Here is a 24,452-nt window from a genome sequence, read left to right as displayed (position 1 = left end):
TTTAACTTGCGGAAAAAAAAGAGCAGTAAGTGTGCATTCAAATTGGCAAAGAAATTTCGTTTTGGGACTAATGTGAAAACATGACTCTGTGTGGAAATAGGAATTACAGGCAGAGATTTATTGCATTTTGCTCTGGTGATTTCACAGTTGCATTAGTAGGAAAAAGGGGGAGCGATTTTTTGGGGGAAGAAGCAGACTCTTAGCACACACCCAGCTCCTTTCCATGTATAATCATGCACAGTATTTAGAAGCGAGTGGGGTTTTCAGGTTTCAGTCTGTAATGCAAATACATTCAGCATCACTAAGGCTGGTTGCCCTTGCTGGAGTGTAGGTAGTCACCGAGGATACACATGGTGGTGGTCTGAAATAGCAGTCTGGACATGGGCTTTTTAAAAAAACTGAAAAGTGGTTTCATAATGTGTCAGTCTGTAAAAGTGATTTTCACTTGCCAAAAAAAAAGAGCAGTAAGTGTGCAATCAAATTGGCAAAGAAATTTCGTTTTGGGACTAATGTGAAAACATGACTCTGTGTGCAAATAGGAATTACAGGCAGAGATTTATTGCGTTTTGCTCTGGTGATTTCACAGTTGCATTAGTAGGAAAAAGGGGGAGCGATTTTTTGGTGCAGAAGCAGACTCTTAGCACACACCCAGCTGCTTGCCATGTATAATCATGCACAGTATTTACAAGCGAGTGGGGTTTTCAGGTTTCAGTCTGTAATGCAAATACATTCAGCATCACTAAGGCTGGTTGCCCTTGCTGGAGTGTAGGCAGTCACCCAGGATACACATGGTGGTGGTCTGAAAAAGCAGTCTGGTCATGGGCTTTTTAAAAAAAACTGAAAAGTGGTTTCATAATGTGTTAGTCTGTAAAAGTGATTTTAACTTGCCAAAAAAAAAGAGCAGTAAGTGTGCATTCAAATTGGCAAAGAAATTTCGTTTTGGGACTAATGTGAAAACATGACTCTGTGTGGAAATAGGAATTACAGGCAGAGATTTATTGCGTTTTGCTCTGGTGATTTCACAGTTGCATTAGTAGGAAAAAGGGGGAGCGATTTTTTGGGGGAAGAAGCAGACTCTTAGCACACACCCAGCTCCTTTCCATGTATAATCATGCACAGTATTTAGAAGCGAGTGGGGTTTTCAGGTTTCAGTCTGTAATGCAAATACATTCAGCATCACTAAGGCTGGTTGCCCTTGCTGGAGTGTAGGTAGTCACCGAGGATACACATGGTGGTGGTCTGAAAAAGCAGTCTGGACATGGGCTTTTTAAAAAAACTGAAAAGTGGTTTCATAATGTGTCAGTCTGTAAAAGTGATTTTCACTTGCCAAAAAAAAGAGCAGTAAGTGTGCAATCAAATTGGCAAAGAAATTTCGTTTTGGGACTAATGTGAAAACATGACTCTGTGTGCAAATAGGAATTACAGGCAGAGATTTATTGCGTTTTGCTCTGGTGATTTCACAGTTGCATTAGTAGGAAAAAGGGGGAGCGATTTTTTGGTGCAGAAGCAGACTCTTAGCACACACCCAGCTGCTTGCCATGTATAATCATGCACAGTATTTACAAGCGAGTGGGGTTTTCAGGTTTCAGTCTGTAATGCAAATACATTCAGCATCACTAAGGCTGGTTGCCCTTGCTGGAGTGTAGGCAGTCACCCAGGATACACATGGGGGTGGTCTGAAAAAGCAGTCTGGTCATGGGCTTTTTAAAAAAACTGAAAAGTGGTTTCATAATGTGTCAGTCTGTAAAAGTGATTTTAACTTGCCAAAAAAAAAGAGCAGTAAGTGTGCATTCAAATTGGCAAAGAAATTTCGTTTTGGGACTAATGTGAAAACATGACTCTGTGTGGAAATAGGAATTACAGGCAGAGATTTATTGCGTTTTGCTCTGGTGATTTCACAGTTGCATTAGTAGGAAAAAGGGGGAGCGATTTTTTGGGGGAAGAAGCAGACTCTTAGCACACACCCAGCTCCTTTCCATGTATAATCATGCACAGTATTTAGAAGCGAGTGGGGTTTTCAGGTTTCAGTCTGTAATGCAAATACATTCAGCATCACTAAGGCTGGTTGCCCTTGCTGGAGTGTAGGTAGTCACCGAGGATACACATGGTGGTGGTCTGAAATAGCAGTCTGGACATGGGCTTTTTAAAAAAACTGAAAAGTGGTTTCATAATGTGTCAGTCTGTAAAAGTGATTTTCACTTGCCAAAAAAAAAGAGCAGTAAGTGTGCAATCAAATTGGCAAAGAAATTTCGTTTTGGGACTAATGTGAAAACATGACTCTGTGTGCAAATAGGAATTACAGGCAGAGATTTATTGCGTTTTGCTCTGGTGATTTGACAGTTGCATTAGTAGGAAAAAGGGGGAGCGATTTTTTGGTGCAGAAGCAGACTCTTAGCACACACCCAGCTGCTTGCCATGTATAATCATGCACAGTATTTACAAGCGAGTGGGGTTTTCAGGTTTCAGTCTGTAATGCAAATACATTCAGCATCACTAAGGCTGGTTGCCCTTGCTGGAGTGTAGGCAGTCACCCAGGATACACATGGTGGTGGTCTGAAAAAGCAGTCTGGTCATGGGCTTTTTAAAAAAACTGAAAAGTGGTTTCATAATGTGTTAGTCTGTAAAAGTGATTTTAACTTGCCAAAAAAAAAGAGCAGTAAGTGTGCATTCAAATTGGCAAAGAAATTTCGTTTTGGGACTAATGTGAAAACATGACTCTGTGTGGAAATAGGAATTACAGGCAGAGATTTATTGCGTTTTGCTCTGGTGATTTCACAGTTGCATTAGTAGGAAAAAGGGGGAGCGATTTTTTGGGGGAAGAAGCAGACTCTTAGCACACACCCAGCTCCTTTCCATGTATAATCATGCACAGTATTTAGAAGCGAGTGGGGTTTTCAGGTTTCAGTCTGTAATGCAAATACATTCAGCATCACTAAGGCTGGTTGCCCTTGCTGGAGTGTAGGTAGTCACCGAGGATACACATGGTGGTGGTCTGAAAAAGCAGTCTGGACATGGGCTTTTTAAAAAAACTGAAAAGTGGTTTCATAATGTGTCAGTCTGTAAAAGTGATTTTCACTTGCCAAAAAAAAAGAGCAGTAAGTGTGCAATCAAATTGGCAAAGAAATTTCGTTTTGGGACTAATGTGAAAACATGACTCTGTGTGCAAATAGGAATTACAGGCAGAGATTTATTGCGTTTTGCTCTGGTGATTTCACAGTTGCATTAGTAGGAAAAAGGGGGAGCGATTTTTTGGTGCAGAAGCAGACTCTTAGCACACACCCAGCTGCTTGCCATGTATAATCATGCACAGTATTTACAAGCGAGTGGGGTTTTCAGGTTTCAGTCTGTAATGCAAATACATTCAGCATCACTAAGGCTGGTTGCCCTTGCTGGAGTGTAGGCAGTCACCCAGGATACACATGGTGGTGGTCTGAAAAAGCAGTCTGGTCATGGGCTTTTTAAAAAAACTGAAAAGTGGTTTCATAATGTGTAAGTCTGTAAAAGTGATTTTAACTTGCCAAAAAAAAAGAGCAGTAAGTGTGCATTCAAATTGGCAAAGAAATTTCGTTTTGGGACTAATGTGAAAACATGACTCTGTGTGGAAATAGGAATTACAGGCAGAGATTTATTGCGTTTTGCTCTGGTGATTTCACAGTTGCATTAGTAGGAAAAAGGGGGAGCGATTTTTTGGGGGAAGAAGCAGACTCTTAGCACACACCCAGCTCCTTTCCATGTATAATCATGCACAGTATTTAGAAGCGAGTGGGGTTTTCAGGTTTCAGTCTGTAATGCAAATACATTCAGCATCACTAAGGCTGGTTGCCCTTGCTGGAGTGTAGGTAGTCACCGAGGATACACATGGTGGTGGTCTGAAAAAGCAGTCTGGACATGGGCTTTTTAAAAAAACTGAAAAGTGGTTTCATAATGTGTCAGTCTGTAAAAGTGATTTTCACTTGCCAAAAAAAAAGAGCAGTAAGTGTGCAATCAAATTGGCAAAGAAATTTCGTTTTGGGACTAATGTGAAAACATGACTCTGTGTGCAAATAGGAATTACAGGCAGAGATTTATTGCGTTTTGCTCTGGTGATTTCACAGTTGCATTAGTAGGAAAAAGGGGGAGCGATTTTTTGGTGCAGAAGCAGACTCTTAGCACACACCCAGCTGCTTGCCATGTATAATCATGCACAGTATTTACAAGCGAGTGGGGTTTTCAGGTTTCAGTCTGTAATGCAAATACATTCAGCATCACTAAGGCTGGTTGCCCTTGCTGGAGTGTAGTCAGTCACCCAGGTTACACATGTTGCTGGTCTGAAAAAGCAGTTTGGACATGTGCTTTTTTAAGAATCTGAAAAGTGGATTCATAATGAGTCAGTCTGTAAAAGTGTTTATCACTTGCCAAAAAAATGAGTAGTAAGTGTGCTTTCAAATTGGCAAAGAAATTTCGTTTTGTGACTAATATGAAAACATGACTCTGTGTGCAAAAAGGAATTACAGGCAGAGATTTATTGCGTATTGCTCTGGTGATTTCACAGTTGCATTAGATGGAAAGGGGGAGCCATTTTTTGGTGCAGAAGCAGACTCTTAGCACACAGGTAGGTGCTTACCATGTGGAATCATGCACAGTATTTACAAGCGAGTGGGGTTTGAGGTTTCAGTCAGTAATGCAAAGACATTCAGCATCACTAAGGCTGGTTGCCCTTGCTGGAGTGTAGGCAGTCACCCAGGTTACAAATGGTGATGGTCTGAAAAAGCAGTTTGGACATGTGCTTTTTAAAAAATCTGAAAAGTGGATTCATAATGTGTCAGTCTGTAAAAGTACTTTTCACTTGCCTAAAAAGTAGTAGAAAGTATGCTTTGCAATTGGCAAAGAAATTTCGTTTTCTGTCTAATTTCAAAGCATGACTTTGTGTGCACACAGGAATTATTTTTAGATATTTAATTTGTGAAGGTGTTATTGTGATTTTCATTTATAGGAAAGGGGTTGATAGTATTTTAAGATTTCTAAAGAACATAAAAAAGTAATATATTTAAATAAAATAAAGGAATTTTTTTTTTGTTTTTTTCAGGTATTGCTGAAGAGCAGTGAACAAAATTTAAGATGCCTACAAAATCCAGAGTAAAGAAAGGCCACAAAAAAAACCTATATTTGAAGACAACTGGAGGACCTAAGTTAGTTGGAGATGCTCATGTTGGGAAAAAGAAAAAATCTTCTGGTAAGCAGACAAAAGATTTTTTAAAGAACATATTCAAAAAAAGGAAAAATGTACAAAATGTCTGTACTGGAAAGAATGTTTTCAATAGAAAAGGAGAGGAAAAAATTGAGAATTTAGTTAATGCAAATATACCTTCTGCAACTAAAAAGATTAACTTAAACAGAAAAACAGCGTTTAAAGAGATACGTAGAAAAATGTTTCAGAGAAGAGTTATGTCCAATTTGATAAAGGATGTGAAGAAATATAAGCAAAAGGCTAAATTTTACAAGAGAAAAAAAGAAATTGAAGCCATTGCAGCAAAGGCATTAGAATTAAAAAGGAAACTATTCATTTTAATTTTGAATAGGATGCGTACATTAGATAAAATGGTTAATGTACTGAAATCACATAGCAAAAGGAAAAGAGTAGTGAACAGAACAAACTTTTGTAAAGTGTTTTTAGGAGAATGGGTGCATAGTTCAAGTAGTGAACCTTTTTTTAATGAAGAGAGCTATTTTCAAAGTAATAGTTTGCTGCATGCAGTTGACACCAGAGGTCGTTCTTACGAAGTAAAAAATGGTTGCATAATGGAGAAGGAGATAATGGTTCCAAGAGATGAGGTACAAGTAATGGCAGATGAGGCTATGGGGAGACGTCCTAAAGCCCCAGTGTACACTTGGAATTGTAGTAGTATTTGCACTGTGCGTCAGGAATCTATTGACAAATTTCGAGAGTTTCTAAGAGAATATAGTAAAAAAAGTGTAAAACAGAAGATTAAGGTGCTTCAAAGTCTGGATCCATGCAGAGTGAGAGAGAATACTGGTTTGCAGGGTCATTCTCTGGCTTGTCTATCTAGAAAAGTGTGCAATAGTGTTTTCCATCATTTTAGGATGCTGGCTGTTCATCATACTGAAATGAGAAAGTTTGTGAGACGGTTGTATTTTGCCAAAAGTCCAGCAATAAAGTTAGATGAATTGAATAGGGCTCTGTTCCGAGGAACGGTATCAGATGTAGAGAAGGTTGTTGATGAAATTCAGTTTTGTTACTTTGGTCCTGAACAAAACAGTGCAGAGAAGGACACAGTAAATGAGGAAGAAGTAGAAGAGAATGTAGAACCCTCTGTAAGTAACACATTTAATGATCATATAACAAAATTTGCAATAGTCTCTAATGAAAGACCAAATTTTACTTGTATTTGTTGCCGCAGAACTCATTATAGAAAACAAACTAGGAATGTTGATCTCTACAGAAAGAGTGAAAATGAAGATAATTATAAGTGGAAGGATTTTGCCACATATATATTTCTAGAAAATTGTTTTGATTTGGGTGAAGATCAGCGTATTTGTAAATACTGTTACAACAAGTTAGAGGAAAATAGAATGCCGACCAGAGCTGTACATAATAATTTAGAATTGGATGCTATTCCTGCTGAACTTTCTGAATTAAATACATATGAGTCTATACTCATTCAATGTGTTCATCCGTTCCAGACCATAGTACGTATGGAGCCCAAAACTGGTAAATTACCTCCTTCAGATTTACTGAGAGGTTTAAAAGGAAGAGTGGTGTATTTGCCCTTGGATTTGAAAAAAAATATGGAAACTATTGATGCGGATACTTTGGAAACTGAACCATTAGTTATTCTGGTTAATGGCGTACCTACAAAGAATAAGAAGATTTGGCAGGAGCTGGTAGATGTGCGGAAAGTACAAAGAGCAAATTTGTATTTGAAAAGGAATAACAAATGGTATGAATCAATTTATATAGAAGAAGAAGAAGAAGAAGAAGATTTACAAGAAGACACAGAAACACCAACTGGACAAATTGAAAAAGTGGACAAGTCAAAGGAAGAAGAAATTTCTGAACATTTTAGCATACATCCTCTTCATTCAAAAGAAGTTATGGGAGATAATATTGATCTCTTTCAGATGAAGAAAGCAAAAGGAACTCCCGTGAGTGTATGGGAGGAGAGCTTGGAAGCTCGATGTTTTCCCCAGCTGTTTCCTAAAGGAAAAGGAGGACGATACGATGAACGTCCAGAACAGATTCCAGCTTCTGAGTATCGGACTACAAGACTATATGCTGAAGATCCCAGATTTCGACAAAGTATTCCTTATTTGTTCCATCTTTTATTTGAAAGCGACTTGTCTGCACTGTCTTATGCAGTAAATCACATTTTAAAAAGTGGAGTACATTTACAAAATGTGTCTGCTAAGGATTTTATGGAGAAAGTGCAGCACCGAGATGATCATTTGGAAACACAACTGATCAATCTGATGGCTTGTCAGCGTGGGACAAATGAATATTGGTACCGACGCCATGGTGAACTAAAATGCATGTTACGCAATTTAGGAACACCAACATGGTTCGTTACCCTAAGCTGTGCGGAGTACGCTTGGGATGATTTACTGGATTTTCTACGAGAGGCAAATTCAAACATTAAAAACATCGAATACAAGACAGCAGGAGAACTGTGCTCATTGGATCCGGTTAATGTTTGCAGATATTTCAATCATAGATTTGAGGCTATGATGTCCTTCCTCTGCAATAAAAAAAATCCACCTCTTGGAGAAGTAGTAGATTTCTTTTGGAGAAAAGAGTACCAGGCAAGAGGTGCTCCTCATATTCATATGCTGTTGTGGATCAAGGATGCCCCAAAGTTTGGAACAGATACTGATGAAGCAGTGTTATCTTTCATTGAAGAATATGCAACATGTGCTATACCAAAAAGCACAGAAGAGAAAAAGTTAAAGGAGCAAGTTTTACGTTTCCAAAGTCATCGGTGTGGAAAATACTGTCGACGGAAATACAAGAGCAAAGATAAATACTACACTAAATGTCGATTTGGATTTCCTAGACCTGTTCTTTCAAATGGAAGAGTCAACAGTTTTATGTCAGCTGTGAGACATACTATCACAAGAAAATCACCTAAGAATACCTACAACCTAAAAAGAAAAGAAGAATCAAAAAATATAAATGACTACAACCCAGTCATTTTATCCATGTGGAACGCTAACATGGATATACAGTATGTAGCTGACAATTCCATTGCTGTTGCTCGATATGTAACGTCTTACATTACGAAATCAGAAAAAACAGAATTGAAGGAAATGTGGGAAGAGATTTCTCACGAGAAGACTGTCAGTAAGAAGCTGTACAGTTTCAGTTTGAAGATGTTATCGCATCGAGAAATTGGATCCTACGAATGTTCAGATAGGTTATCTTCTGCAAGTCTCTACTCGAAGTCAAGAAGAATAATTTGGGCAACTTTAGGCCTTGCAGCAATGAGAAATCGGGTACTGAAATCTGTAGGAGAAATTGAATATTTGGCCGAGAATGACCCAGAAAGTACAAATATTTTGAAATCAAACATGTTGGACACATATTATCCCAAGAGAAGTCATCATCTGGAGAACATGTGTCTCTATGAAGTGCTGCAGAACTACATTTATTCACGGAAAGCCGCAGAAGACATCAACAATGGAAAATATAAAGTCGTTGGTGAGGAAGGATGTTTGGTGAAGCAAACAAAAGGAAGTTTGATAAATCACAGGAAGCTGAGTTGCGACACTACTGACAAGAAGGAATTTTACTACTTGGCTCTTTTACAGTTGTTTAAACCATGGCGTACAGAGGATGAACTACTGGGAGAATTTCAAAGCTATGAAGATTCTTTTAATGCTTGCAAAGACAGCATACAATGCAGTACATTCTCAAGTTATCTGCAAATGTTAAATGAAGAAATTGAACAGGAAACTACAATTGCAGCAGAAATAGCTAGAGACAGTTCTCAGGACAGCCAAAGTTCAGGAACACTCAGTCAAGATCCCCTAGGACAACCAATCGTTGAAAATGAAGCATCAATAGCCATGAATGAAGTGGAAACGGCTATGAATCAAGCTCAAGAAGAATTTATAGACTTAAAAAATTTGGAAAGACAACTGAATCAAGAGCAGCAACAAATTTATGAAGAGATCAGAAACAAAATTGATCACGGATTTCTACATGAAAAAAAAGAGTGCTCATGCACATCATTTCATCCAATCAGGATGTATGTAAGCGGACAAGCTGGAACTGGAAAAAGTTTCCTTATAAAAGTCATCAGAAGCTACCTACAGCAAAAACAGATTCTACTTTGTCTTGTGTGGTTACTGCTCCAAGTGGGTTAGCAGCATATAACATAAAAGGAATCACTTTACATCGTTTGCTAATGTTACCAGTGGAGCATGAGAACAAAATACAATACAACAAGCTAACTGGAGAAGCATCCTTGGAAGTTTCAAGAGTATTGAAGAAGATGCAAGTTCTCATTATTGATGAGGTGAGCATGGTATCAAACTTAATGCTTGCCTTTGTGCATTTAAGAATGCAGCAAATTTTGAAGACAGACTATGACATGTTATTTGGTGGAAAACACGTCATAGTTTTTGGAGATCTTTTGCAACTTACTCCAGTTAAAGGACAACCAGTGTTTAATACTGTCACACATGAAGACACGAAGAAGTCATTGGGAAGCATCGGAAATACAAATATTTGGTCCTTCTTTGAGTACAAGGAACTTACTACTAATATGAGGCAAGCAAGCGATGAAGAATATGGAAGTATTCTGAAAGATATCAGAATTGGACTACTCACAGAAGTTGGCAAAAAAGCATTACAGAGTCGGCTGCTACATAATTTATTTCCAAAGGAAGAAATAGTTGCAGAGAAAATATACAAGAACATTGCAGAAAACAAAAGTGTCATCTGCTTAATGCCAACTCTACGTGAATGCTCAATATTTAATGAGGAGCTTTTGAAATTGGAAAAGGAAGAGATCAGGAAATTGGAAGCAGTGGACAAAATTGAGGGTGGAAGAATTACTGTCACAGTAACAGGCAAACTGAAAAATAAATTGGACTCACTAGAGAAGAACATCTCCAAAACAGCTGGATTGGAAAAAAATCTATATGTTTGCATGAACTGTAGAGTATTTTTAAGAAGAAATTTGGATGTTGAAAAAGGTTTAGTTAATGGAGCTATGGGAAGAGTTGTGGGTTTTATTAATTATCAGAAAAAAGATGGAATTGAATGTTTAAAAATAAAATTTGATCAGATAGAAGAAGTTAAAGATATTTGTCGTTGTACAGTTCGTTTCATGCTTGTGAAAGACTTATATGTACGTAGGAAGCAGTTTCCGTTTTCTCTAGCATATGCTGTAACTATTCACAAGTCTCAAGGATTGACTGTAGATTGTGCATTTGTGAACATTGGTTCAACTGTGTTCAAAGAAGGTATGGCATATGTTGCTTTGTCACGAGTGAAAACATTATCAGGTTTATTCATGATAGACTTTGATGATTCAAAAGTTAGTGCTGATACAAACTGTGTAAAGGAGTATAATAGATTAAGAAGAAGCTATGCTCCTCATTTAGGTCAGTATCCTGTGTTGGAGAAACGTGTAGTTTCTCGTAAAAGAAAAAATGAGAATATCTGTAATGAAGATGTAGAGAAGAGGAAAAAAAAGAGGAGTGATGTAATTGCAAGCAAAAAGAAAAAGGAAAATGAAGAACAGGTTGTAGGATGTCATTTTGAAAATAGCTCTGGTGTCAACTGCTACGCAAATGTAGTGCTGAATGTTGCATTTTATCTGGAAAGTTTGCAAGAGCAGATAATAGTAAATCAGGGAAAAAGATTCTGTTCTGAGCTGAGTCTCCTTTTTCAAAAGCTGAGTAAAGATAAAACTCAAATAGAAAGTGCTACTGAAATTAGAAAACTTTTAGATATATGTTCAGGACGAACACAGTTTTCTCAAAATGAACAGCAAGATGCACACGAACTTTTGATGTATTTTCTTCAAGTACTGGAAGTAGAAGAAGTTGCAATTGATATTTTATTTGGTCTCTCTTATAAATGGGAACATAGTTGTGAAAACTGTTATAATATATGTGGCTCTAATGTTGATAATGAAAGGTTTATTTATTTGACATTGCCAGAGAGTAAAACAGTCACTTTTGCAAAATTAGTTAAAGATGCTAATCATAGCATGAAATGCAGTGAGTGTAAATCTGACATGTTTTCAACATTAATTTTAAAGGAATACGGACAGTATGTAATTTTAATGATGCAACGATGTAGAGCTGATGGTTCAAAATTGGATACTTTAATAAAGAAGTTTACAGGACAGCAATTATCAATTTCAGGAAAAACTTTTGTAACTGTTGCAATAATTTTCCATGATGGACCTACTGTTACTTCTGGACATTACACAGTTTATCTTAAATGTGAAAAAGGCTGGACACTGTGTAATGATTCCCAATTGATTTTCAAACAACGTTTGCCTTTTGATTTAGCAAATTCCTATCTAATCTTCCTGAAACCTAAATTTTAGAGAGACTTGGCAAGATCTGGACAAAATAATTTTACCATTTTACTGGATTACCATTGGAATTTTCTAAAAAAAAGATTTTTTAAATTATCATTTGGCCTAATGGAAAGATAACCAATTGTAATGTGGACTTTTTTAATTTTTAATGAAACTTTCAAAAACCAATAATTTAGAGATAATCGGTAACATCTGCACAATTTAAATTTTGGAATGTTATTGGAGTGCCATTGTAAATTTTTTCAAAAATGATTTTAAAAATTACTATTTGGCCATGCGGAAAAGTAACCAATTCTATTGTGGACTTAATAAATTATTCAAAAAATTTTCGTGAACCAAAATGTTACAGAGAATCGGTGAGATCTGGACAAATTAAACTTTAGAATTTTATTGGATTACCGTTGGAAATTTAATCCCCAAAAAAATTTAAAATTACTATTTGGCCTAAAGGAAATGGAATCAGATGTATTGTGGAGTTATTTGAGATATAATATTGTGATTATACTTCTGAAACAAACATATCAGACGGTATTTTAAAGAAATAAGTATTGGTATTAGATGATATTTTTTTAGAATATTATGCATTTCTATAATGTTAAGTTTAAGTAAAAAGAGATTTTGGGCTTTTTTAATACAATCTTTGAGATTGTTATTTTTTTTTGCCCGCTGTAAAATGATGAATGCAATTGCTTTCACAATTTATAGTGAAATGCAATATATTCTGAAAACAGCAAAAATAAGGCAAAAATATTTTTTGAAAAATATGTAAATATGTGTACTGTATTATAAAATGTTTTAAAAATATTAATACTTTTTTCTTTTTTTTCAGATTGATATAGAAAATTTTCGAAAACTAGAACCATTTTTAAAGCAATTTTTTTTTTAAAACAAATGAATAAATATTTTTTTGAGTGGGTATGGTAAGTCAATAATAATAATTGTAGTCTCTCAAGGACCTTGTAATGTGATAATTGATTTTTACTGTTTTTAAAAAAAAAAAAAAAAATTACACGTACCGTACGCGTACGGTAAAAAAAAAAAAACATATATAAAAAATAGATGAAAGGTAAGGTTGGCTCTTAAAAGAGCCGTTGTGTTCATGCAGGGACAGAGGAAAGAAAGATTGGGAATATTAGACGGTACGACAAGTGTGCTGATCTATTTTACTGTTCACTAGGGAAACACTGGTCTCCCTATAAGTAATTAGATCGTGACAATGGGCGCACCGTACTTCAACCCTCGCAAACCGAGGGTTAATTTCCAGAGGGCCAGCAAAAGGAGAGGCTCCCCCCACAGATGAAGGGCTCACCTGACCTGCAGAAGAAGGAGTCAGCCCTGCAGATGAGGGTCCAGGCTGAGCTGCTGTGGATGTGCTTGGTTGACTTTCTGAAAAGTTACCTCCAAAAAGTCGAGCATGTGTCCTTCTGTGTACATCCTTGAGGTGTCTCTTCATGGTATGATTCCCAAAGGAATACTTCCTGTCAGGATTACCTCTTGAAAGTACACGCTTACACAGCTTGCAAGTTACTAAGGGTGCATTTACCTTTTTCTGGCCTTCAGGAAAAGTAAAATAATCCCATACATAAGAAGTCTTTTGTTTCCTCGCTCTCTGCCTCAAGGTAGTGCTGCTAGTGCTAGCCTCACTCTCAGAAGAGCTCTGCTGGTCTGCCATCGTATCACAAAGACAACCCAGCTCCTTCTCCTAAGGGATCACAAGCAGAAATGAGAGGAATGGGTGTGGTGTAGGAGAGTTCTAGAACTGAAAGTAGTTTCAACCAATCAAAAGTTGTGTTTCATGATCACATGACCTACCGTACGCTTACGGTACGCTTACGGTACGCTTACGGCAAAAGTGCGCATGCGCGTAAAAAAGACACGCGCTTGCGCGCATGCGCATAACAGTCACTACCCGACACTTCCGCGTAACGTGCGCGTGTAGCGTACGCGCGTACGCGTCCCACGCGGAGTACGCGCGGCTACGCAAATTGCGTAACTATACGCAAACAGCGTATATAAATTACGGGCGTTGCGTAAACCGTACGCTTACCGTAAGCTTACGGTACGCGTACTAAAAAAAAAAGAAAAAATGAACTGCAAAAAATTATAACATGTTTATTTTATGAAATATATTTAAAAAAACATATTAAAGAATTTTAATAATTTAACCATAGTCTTTATAAAAGGTAAGAACATTAAATTAAAAATATGTTTTAAAAAATAGAAGAAAAAAAAAAATTAGCATTTAAAAAACCTTGCTAATTCAATGAAAAAACCATAGGTTTCACACACGTTATAGTTAGGAATTAGCATTTAAAAAACCTTAGAAATTCAATGAAAAAACCAAAGGTTTCACACACGTTATAGTTAGCTGGACATTTTACTCGTAAAAAACCATTGAAATTCCCCCGTTATAGTTAGTTAAGCTAACTATAACTCGCGCGCCCGCAATGCACTGCTGATGACGTCACATATTACATCACTCATGACATGGTCAGTGACATCACTCATGACATCACTGATGACATCTCAAATGACATCACTGATGACATCACTGATGACATCATCCTTGTGATAGAGTGGCAGACCTCCTCTCACCCTAATATAACCTTTGATACACACATTCAAAAATAGAGACTACAATTTTCAAAACAAAGGACATACCAATACCAGTTACAACAACCTCTTCAGTAATTCTAAGATCCACATACACATCCACTCATTCACCAACAGTCCTATACAGTCACTCATACATGTACTCACTCATCATATGTACTCATACACCTATACATCCTGTTACACAATGCTACTCATCCGTAGAGTTACTCACACACATAGTCACTCATGCTAATAAAGAATCAAACATCCATTTACTTGCATATACAGTTATACACACACCACCACACTTACTTCTGCGGAAACTTGCACATACTTAGTCTTTTAAACAATCACTTATAGAAACACATACTTATTCACACAGGAACTCTTTCAATCTCTCACTCTCACATATACTCACTTATATACACCAATAGTCACATATACTAGTTTAAAACATATGTAGTTACTCATAAAGACACTGTAGAGACAGTCATTCACTCACTAACACACCCATACACACACTCATCCACCCATGCAGTCCTGCATACATACTATCTTCAACACATACAAACAGTGAGTCACTCATTCATGCACCTATGCACTACGTAATACCCCCCACCGAACCATACAGATACTCAGACTCATACTCAAAAAAACAACTAATAACCTATATAGACACCCATGTAGCTGCTCACCAACCCATGCAGCCACTTATACACAAACTGAGAGACTGATACAGATATATACATATTTAAACATTACTCACTAAGCCATGTATTCACTATGATACACCTAATCATTCAGTTACACAATCAATTTTTCAAAAACATATCATCCATTTAGACACTTATATACGCATTTATTCTTCCATCGACCTTGAGATATACATATATAAAACATATTTAATTTTCAGAAAAACACATTCACGGGATGATGTCATCAGTGATGTCATCAGTGATGTCATTTGAGATGTCATCAGTGATGTCATGAGTGATGTCACTGACCATGTCATGAGTGATGTAATATGTGACGTCATCAGCAGTGCATTGCGGGCGCGCGAGTTATAGTTAGCTTAACTAACTATAACGGGGGAATTTCAATGGTTTTTTACGAGTAAAATGTCCAGCTAACTATAACGTGTGTGAAACCTTTGGTTTTTTCATTGAATTTCTAAGGTTTTTTAAATGCTAATTCCTAACTATAACGTGTGTGAAACCTATGGTTTTTTCATTGAATATATATATAACCACCACCGACTCCTCCGTTCAGGAAAATTATATATATATATATATATATGAGTGGCATATACCTTCCCAGTGGTCACATGGTCCATACTTGCAACTACAGGCCCCAGGATGCACTGTATATATGTATTCCATAGTGTGATATATTGCACAATTCCATTCTGCTCAATAGCGTTTTTTCATGCAAATGTCACCAATTTAAAAGTATTTTCTTTCTCAGTGCATACTGCAAAAGTTAATAACAGCAAAGTGCCATTTCATGCTGCTTGCGCTTAGTAATTCCTTCAAATGCGGAGTTCCCACATAGAGGAACTGCAGTATGCACTGAGAAAGAAAATACTTTTAAATTGGTGACATTTGCATGAAAAAACGCTATTGAGCAGAATGGAATTGTGCAATATATCACACTATGGAATACATATATACAGTGCATCCTGGGGCCTGTAGTTGCAAGTATGGGCCATGTGACCACTGGGAAGGTATATGCCACTCACCTGTTATCAAGGCAGTTGAATGCTGAAACGCGTAAGGAAGAGAGAGTGGCTGCAACTATGCTGTGACGCTGACGAAATAAATGTCTGTACTTTTAAAAGAAGTCGGAGTTGGGCTCTAATCTGTTTCCTGGCTAAGACCCAAATTACAGGTTTCTTCGTCCCTGTGTCTAGAGCCCGCCCTGCATGGTTGGGGGCCCCCAGAAAACGAAGCCTCTTGAAAACATTTAACAGAGGGGGCATGACCTGCTCATTTTCCGCTCCAGCCGAAGGATTTCCGTGGCTACAAGGCAATGCGGTAATGTGAAAGGGAGATGATGGAGGTGTATTCCTCTATGTGGGAACTCCGCATTTGAAGGAATTACTAAGCGCAAGCAGCATGAAATGGCACTTTGCTGTTATTAACTTTTGCAGTATGCACTGAGAAAGAAAATACTTTTAAATTGGTGACATTCGCATGAAAAAACGCTATTGAGCAGAATGGAATTGTGCAATATATCACACTATGGAATACATATATACAGTGCATCGTGTAAGGAAGAGAGAGTGGCTGCAACTATGCTGTGACGCTGACGAAATAAATGTCTGTACTTTTAAAAGAAGTCGGAGTTGGGCTCTAATCTGTTTCCTGGCTAAGACCCAAATTACAGGTTTCTTCATCCCTGTGTCTAGAGCCCGCCCTGCAAGGTTGGGGGCCCCCAGAAAACGAAGCCTCTTGAAAACATATATATATATATATATATATATATATATGTATATATAAAACATTGGCATTAAATAGAAATAGAAACGGAGTACATTAAGTTGAAACTAAAGAATAGCAACTTTGACAAATAATAATTTTCTGAGAAATGCAGTAGATCAGGCAGGGGACATTCCTGTCTATCCACCTTTTACCGTCACATCTAATTTCTTTTCCTTAAACTCCCCCCTCCTTATCATCAGCTATGGGTCTATTCCCGATAATCTGCACTCTCAAAGCTCTGTATAACACAAAAGCATATATCTTGTGTCCTTTGATTGTGCTAACAAGATTTAAATTGACTAAATGTTATATCGTTATACTTGCTCTGTTTAAGGGATCACTGGCATCTCAGCATATTGTTGTACTGTACAGCACACTGACACCATCATGGTTGAGTGGTTATTTTTGAAAAAAGTTAAATACATAAATAGATAAATACTTGAAATGGCCCTTATTTAGAAAGGCGGGTAATCTTTCTCCTCAGGACCTTTCCATACCGCTTCTTTGTCCACTTTGTAATGGTGACACCAGAAGACCTCGGTGGGCTTCTGGTGTCATCATTACAATGGTGCAATGCATTCTGCTTCAGAACACTGCTAAACACTTGGTCCCTCTTAGACCATCAAGCCCAACATGGACAGAGTACTTTGATATCAGACCTGATGCCTTGCACTGCACATACAGCACCTGCAAGTGTGTGTACTTCTTTGTTTGCATCCATTCTTAGGTAGATCGCATTAATGCATAGTATTTTACCTTAACGCAGGTGGGGGAAGTCTCCAGTGGGATAACCTTCTCTATCACCACTCTCTCATCAGTCTTCTCTACTTCACAGACAGCAACTATTTTCAGCAAGTGTTCATCACTCAGGAATGGGTGATACTGGTCGGATTTTATCAAGAATAAAAGTTGTTTGCCTGAGAAGGGAAATACAGAAAACATGTTTAGGATTATCCATCTATCAGTGTGTGCCAACATCTTTCTATATCTTCTTAGGATCTCTTCTTTGAAGTTAGTAGAACTGCCCTGGTCTGCCATCCTTATCACAAAAGTGCAGTTAGTTCAAAATATAGTTGTCTCTTAATTTCCCCCTGGGATTGGCAGCTTAAAGTGATGGCCACATAGATGCCCCTATGTTTGTATATATCTTCTTAAATCCTATATGCACCATCTTCTAATCTTTCACGATCAATGGTTTGCTGTGTGAACTATTTATTTTCAACTTTCTAACCTCCCCTTCGACTTCAGCCTACTTTATTGACTGCATCCCACTGCTGAGTTATATTTTCCACAATTTGTCTCACTATTTGAGCACCCTCTACTGACTGTTATCGAATGTGACCTTGTACTTTCTTTCTCTTTATCATGTGCTAATTCTAAATTGCCTCCTGCTGACTGCAGCTGACTGACTGCAGCAGCACACTCTTTGTGCGGATCAATGATACAATATCATGGTAAAAATTATTGTGTCAAAAATATCATTTACTGCAATACTGCGATCCTATACTTATAAAGGAACTGACAAAAAGATTGGAAAAAATATATTGTGGACATTAATTTCATCCAAAAATATACACAAATATTGTTTTTCTACTACATAAACAGGTTGAAGTAGTAAATGTTGAATATTTTAAAATATAACATTGCTATGATGTAAAGTAAATAGATTCCACCAATGTTTATTGCTATCTATAATATATATTTATATAAACACACAAACATGTGTGATTATAAATGGATTTATAATGACATAATGATACATATTTATTTTACATTATGTTAATGAACTTTTTGAAAATATTTTTTATTTAGTTTTATAAAATATAGCTATTATGCACACATATATATCTATGTATATAAATATATATATATATATATATATATACACACACACACTAAAACATATGTTAACTCGCTAGCCACACTACATTAACTATAACTTGTACCATTATGATGCACTGCTTATACCCTTTTATATTACATCACCTATATAATGTGAAATCATAGCATTCATAACAACACTTATGCCACATGACTTTATTTATGAGAAACTGTGCATGGTAGCAAGGCGAGTTATATTTAATGTAGTGTGGTTTGCGATTTGACAACACTGTGAATGGAGGTGCGCAAGTTATACCTATTTGGAGATGGTATGTAAACTATCAAATTAAGAAATAACTATACCTTTAGGATTTCTAATATTTGTGTAGTTTAAAGTTGGTTTATTTGTTTTTATTTTTAATTTAAAAAAGTGTTGCTAATCATAGAGTGTACTGTCACTGAGTGGGGGATCGTGAAGAGGAGTGTTATAGAGTACAATGGAAGACTGTCGAATAAGGTAGTGTCGTACAGTGGAGTGTTGTAGAGTGGCATACAGAGCAGTGGAATAGAATGGAATACTATAGAGTGGAGTAATGTAGAGTGGTGTAGAGAGACGTGGCATACAGTGGAATAGCTTAGAGTTGAGTGGCTTAGTTGAGTGGCATAGAGTAGTGAGGGAAAAAGCGGAGTGGCGTAGAGTGAAATAGTGCAGAGTGGAGTGGCGTAGTGTAAAGTTGCGTGGCTTAGAGGGGAGTGGTGTACAGTGGAGTGCTGCAGTATGGAGTGGTGTAGAGTGGAATACCATAGATTTAAGTGGCTGTAGTGGAGGGGCGTAGAGTGAAATTTCGAAGAGTGGAGTGGCATAGAGTTGAATGGGATAGAATGGAATAGTGTAAATTGGTGTGGCGTAGAGTATAGTTGTGCAGAATGAAATGGTGTACATTAAAGTGGGCTAAAGTGTAGTAATGCAGAGTAGATCAGCGTAGGTTGGATGGGCCATAGAGTGTAGTGGAGTGAAGCGACACAGAGTGGAAAAGCATAGAGAGGAGTTGCATACAGTGGAGTAGCGTACAGTGGAGTAGCGTACAGTGGAGTAGCATACAGTGGAGTGGCATACATGCAGCGCCCTAGATTACAATAGTATAGATTGAAGTTGTGTAGAGTGTAGTAGAATAGACAGGAATGGCATAGAGTGGAATGGCATAGAGTGGAGTGACAGAGCTAATATCGTAAATTGGAGTGGTGTGCAGTGGTGTAGAGTGGAGTGCTGTAGAGTGGAATAACGTAGAGTAGAGTGGCGTCGAGTTGAGTTAGGTAGAGTGGACTAACATAGAGTTGGCTGGTGTACAGAAGAGTGGTGTAAACTCGCATGACGTACAGTAGAATAGCATAGAGTGGAGTGGTGTACAGTGAAGTGGCGTATAGTGGAGAGGCGTAGAGTGGCGGACAGTGGAATAGCATAGAGTGGAGTGGCATAGAATAAAGTGATGTAAAAGGGTAGTGGGATAGAGTAGAGTGGCATAAAGTGGAGTGGTGTAGAGTGAAGTGGTGTAGAGTGGAATACCTTAGCCTGGGGTGGCGTAGAGGGTAATAGCATACAATGGGTTGGCCTAGACTGGAGTGGAGTGGGATAGAGTTGGATGCCATACAAGTGGAGTGGCATACAGATTATTTGATATAGAGTGGAATAGCATAGAGTGCAGTGACGTAGAGTAGAGGGGCATAGAGTGGAGTGGCGTAGAGTGGAAAAGCATACAGTCGAGTGGCATACAGTGGTACGTCATCAAATGGCTTAGAGTTGAATAACAAAGAGTAACACAGAGTAATGTTCAGTTGTGTCGAGCATTGTAGAATGAAATAGAGTAGAGTGTAGTGGCGTACAGTTGCGTTGAATAGAGTGGAGTGGCATTAAGTATAGTGATGTACAATAAAATAGGGTAAAGCGAAGTGGCATACACTGGTGTAGAAATGTAAATCAAAACAAATCAAATGATACTTATATAGTGCACAGCTACTCAGAAAAGTAAATGCCACAGAGTGCAGTGGTAAAGAGAGCATTAGCATACAGAGGAGTAGAGTATTTTAGACTGGCGCAGAATGGTATAACATAGAGTGGAGTGGCGTACAGTGGACTGGGTTAAAGATGAGTGGCATAGAGTGGAGTGGCTTAGAGTGGAATGGCGTAGAGAGGAATACTGTACAGTGGAGTGGTGTAGAGTAAAATAGCATGGAGTGGAGTGATGAAGAGTGGCTTACAGTTGAGTGGCTTAGACTGGGAACAGAGTAGAGTGGATTGCTATAGAGTGCTATTCAGGATAGTGATGTAGAGTGGAATAGTGTAGAGTGGAGTGACATAGAATGGAGTAGCATACAGTGGATTTGCATACAGTACAGTGGGGAATAGTGGAGTGGCGTAGAGTGTATTGGGCTACACTGGCATAGAGTTGAGTGACATACAGTGAAAAAGTGTAGAGCTGAGTGGCATACAGTGGAGCTGGGTAGAGTGCAGTGGTGTACAGTAGAGTGGAGTAGATTGGAGTGAGATACACTGGAATAGCATAGAGTGGAGCTGCATGGAGTTGAGTGGTGTAGCGCGGAGTGGCATAGAGTGGAGTAGCATAGACTGTAATGGCATACAATGGAGTGGCATAAAGTTGAGTGTTGTACCGCAGAATAGCATAGATTGGAGCACTGTAGACAGCAGTGACATACAGTTGATGTGGCGTACAGTAGAGTGGTGTAGAGTGGAGTGACGTACACTGGAATAGCATAGACTGAGGTTGAGTTGTGTTGAGTAGAATAGAATAGAGTGCAGTGGTGTTGAGTAGAGAGCTATAGAGTGAAATAGCATGTAATGTTGTGTAGTACAATAGAGTGGTATAGCGTAGCAGGGTGTGGTGTGGAGTGGAGTGGCCTACAGAGAAGTAGCATCGAGTAAAGTTGCATACATTAAACTGGCATACAGTGGAGTGCCATATAGTGGACTGACATACAGTGGAGTGGCGTAGAGTAGAGTCCCATAGAGTGGAGTCGTGTATACTGAAATAGTGTAGAGTAATATGGCATAGAGCGGAGTGGAGTAGACAGTAATGGTATAGAGCGGAGCGGCATATAATTGCATAGAGTTGAGTGTGGTCCAGTGGCATAGAGTACAGTGGCATACAGTGGTGTGACCTACGTAGAGTGGCATAGAGTGGAAAAGTGGAGAGTGGAGTAGCATAGAGTGGAGGGGTATAGACTGGAGGGACAAACAGTGGAATAAAATAGAGTAGAGTGGGATAGAGTGGAGTGTCATGGAGTGGACTGGCATATGGTGGAGTGGTGTAAAGTGGAGTGGCATAGAGTGAAATGGCATACATTGGAGTGGCCTAGAGTGTAGTACCATAGAGTAGGAAATCGTAGCGCAGAGTGGCATAGAATGCTGTGGCGTGGGGTTGAGTGGCATAGAGAAGAATAGCATTGAATCGAGAGTCATGGAATGGAGTATTGTACAATGAAGTGCCATAGAGTGCAGTGTCATAGAGACGCATGCCGTGGAGTGGCATAGAGTGGCATGCCATGGAGTGGCATAGTGTGGCTGAGAGAGGCAGAGAGTTGAGTGGTGTACAGTGGAATAGCAGAGAGTGGAGCGGCATACAGTGGAGTGGTGTAGAGTGGAGTGGCATTGAGTAGAGTGCAATACAGTAGGGTCAAATAGAGTCATATGGCCTGGAATGGAGTGGTGTAGAGAGTAGTGGCATAGTATAGAGTAATGTGTGGTGTAGTAGAGTGTATTTTTAAAAAGATGTAAATGTGGCAGGAATAGATATTATGTGGTGGAAAGGGTAATATTTGTATTAAGTTTAAATTGGTTAAGTAGTAATAAAGTGATTAGTTACAAAATACTTAGGGCCTGATTATGAGTCTGGAGGTCCGAGGACCACCAGTCCGACTGCCCAATTACAAGTTGGGCGGTTAGATCGTCATGGAACCGCCATAACCACCAGGGATCAGAGATCTCTGGCAGTGCAGTGGCAGTCTTGAGGCCACAATATGCTTACCATGACTGCAGCCGTCGTGCCAAGCATATTACAAATTTCCTCGACGCTACAGTATTCATGGTGCTTCCTACTCCATGAAAACTGTGGCAGAGAGGAAAACAAAAGGGGACCTACAAGACCCCCTGTTGCCTCTGGGCAATGGGGTGCATGCAGAGGGCACACTGTGTGCCCCCCTGTGTACATGCACCTCAGTACCTGTACAGCATGGACTTTGCAGTCCATGCAGTGCAGGTACTGTCTTTGACGTTCCCATTGCGGTGCCTATTTTCAGAGGCACTGCCATGGGACTAGGGGTGGGCGGAATTTGCGAGATTCACTTTCGCAAATTATCGTGAAAATGTTAAAAAATCTCCGCAAACACGCGGAAATATCGTGAAGATGCGGAAGTTTTCTTCCCGCCCGTTTGCGGTATTTTCTGTGTGGTCGCGGCTCGCCAACTTACCCATGCGGTTGCTCACGGGCGCGGCCATCTTGTTTTCACTTGTCTCGCGGTGCATGATTGCGAGAAGAAAGACGTGATCGCGCGACGAATGACATTACTGCGGGCGCGGACTGTCGCGAGACAGCGCAAATGGCTACCAGCAATCCACCATCTCGTGGAGAACATGACCGGATCGGGAAAACTTGTCGGCGAACGCGGGGATTCAGGTAAGGCGAACGCGCGCACGCGAGAATGTATTATTTTACAGCGCGAGCAAGCAAAAAATTTCCGGTAAAATGCAGATTGCGGAAATTTTGACATTTTCGCGCTCTCCGCGGAATGCAAAAATGTCAAATTATCGCAATTTTTCCGCGAGCGGAACGGAATTTTAGCCCAGGCCTACATGGGACCACCAAACAAATGTGAGCCAGATACAAGAAACTCTCGTAATCTGACAGGGGTGTACACTCAGCTTTATTGGTGTGGGAGTGTGGCAGTGGCGTAACGCCCGCTCGGCACTGCCAAAAGTCATAATCTGGCCCTTAGTTACGTTGCAGTATACTTCTGTACATGACAATACATGGTAGTATATGATTAACTTATGACTGCCTTTATAAAAGTAAAACACAACCATGTAGTTTTCACCACACTATGGCTGTGTTCTGGGCTAGTGCCATAGATATAGGTAAGTACTAGCTTTTGTTGTTGGTAATTAATAAATAATATATATTATTTAAAAAGAGTTTTCATACTATAGTGCTCTTACCTACAAAGTACTGCAGTAGTAACAGGAAGATTAGAAAAATAAATCTCTAAAATATAAAATATGTAGAGCAGTACCTTTGAAGTAGTACAGCAGTACTGGGTTTACTTATTTTTTTAAAAGTAAAAATACGTAAAAAACTGAAAATACACTGCAGTACACTATATTTGTGACATATATAGTGTAGTCCATTATATTTCTAACATATTTATTTATTTATGTATTTGAAGTACTGAGTACTTCCTGGGAAGTACCGCTGTACACATACTTTTTAAAATAAATATAGGCAAAACTTGAAATACTTTTTGCTACCTAGTACCAATTTAAGAAAGTGGTAATAGGTAGGTAGGGAAAAAATATAAAACCTAATATTTGCCTATATCAAAGGTCGTAATCCATATGACAGCCAAAGTGCACATACTACTAAATATTTGCCTACTATTCCTAGTGATATAAATAAAAGAATATCTTAAATTTTAAATATAATATAGCACATAAAATTTGCATAATTAGCAATCAATTAAAAAACCTAATTAAAAATCCGTAACAAATTCACGTTAAAATTAATATATTTCTAATTTAAATAACATTAGCCCATATTCCCCTAAAACCCAATACCAGATACGACATTATAAATTACTAATAACATTTCAAAATTACTAAATCACTTAAAATTACAAACTATATATGAAAAAATCAATAATAGTTTTAACAACAATACAAAACACATAACATTAATATATTAACTGAAACACAATAAAATAATTGAACAACTAA

The 24,452-nt window shown here is 38.3% G+C and overlaps 1 protein-coding gene across 1 annotated transcript in view; it reads right to left on the bottom strand.

Moving 5' to 3' along the window:
• The window catches only part of LOC146812224 (protein-glutamine gamma-glutamyltransferase E-like), a 278,099-nt gene that overhangs the window by 72,265 nt on the left and 181,382 nt on the right, over positions 1–24,452 (bottom strand). The window contains exon 11 of the mRNA XM_085619254.1: positions 17,387–17,547. Within this exon, the coding sequence (XP_085475380.1) occupies positions 17,387–17,547 (161 nt within the window). The remainder of the gene's footprint in view (positions 1–17,386; positions 17,548–24,452) is intronic.

Source organism: Triturus cristatus, chromosome 7 (genome assembly GCF_964204655.1).
Source record: "Triturus cristatus chromosome 7, aTriCri1.1, whole genome shotgun sequence".
In the NCBI taxonomy this organism is placed as follows: domain Eukaryota; kingdom Metazoa; phylum Chordata; class Amphibia; order Caudata; family Salamandridae; genus Triturus; species Triturus cristatus.
Note: the sequence above shows the minus strand (reverse complement) of the source record. Positions and strands in the feature narration are given on the sequence as shown.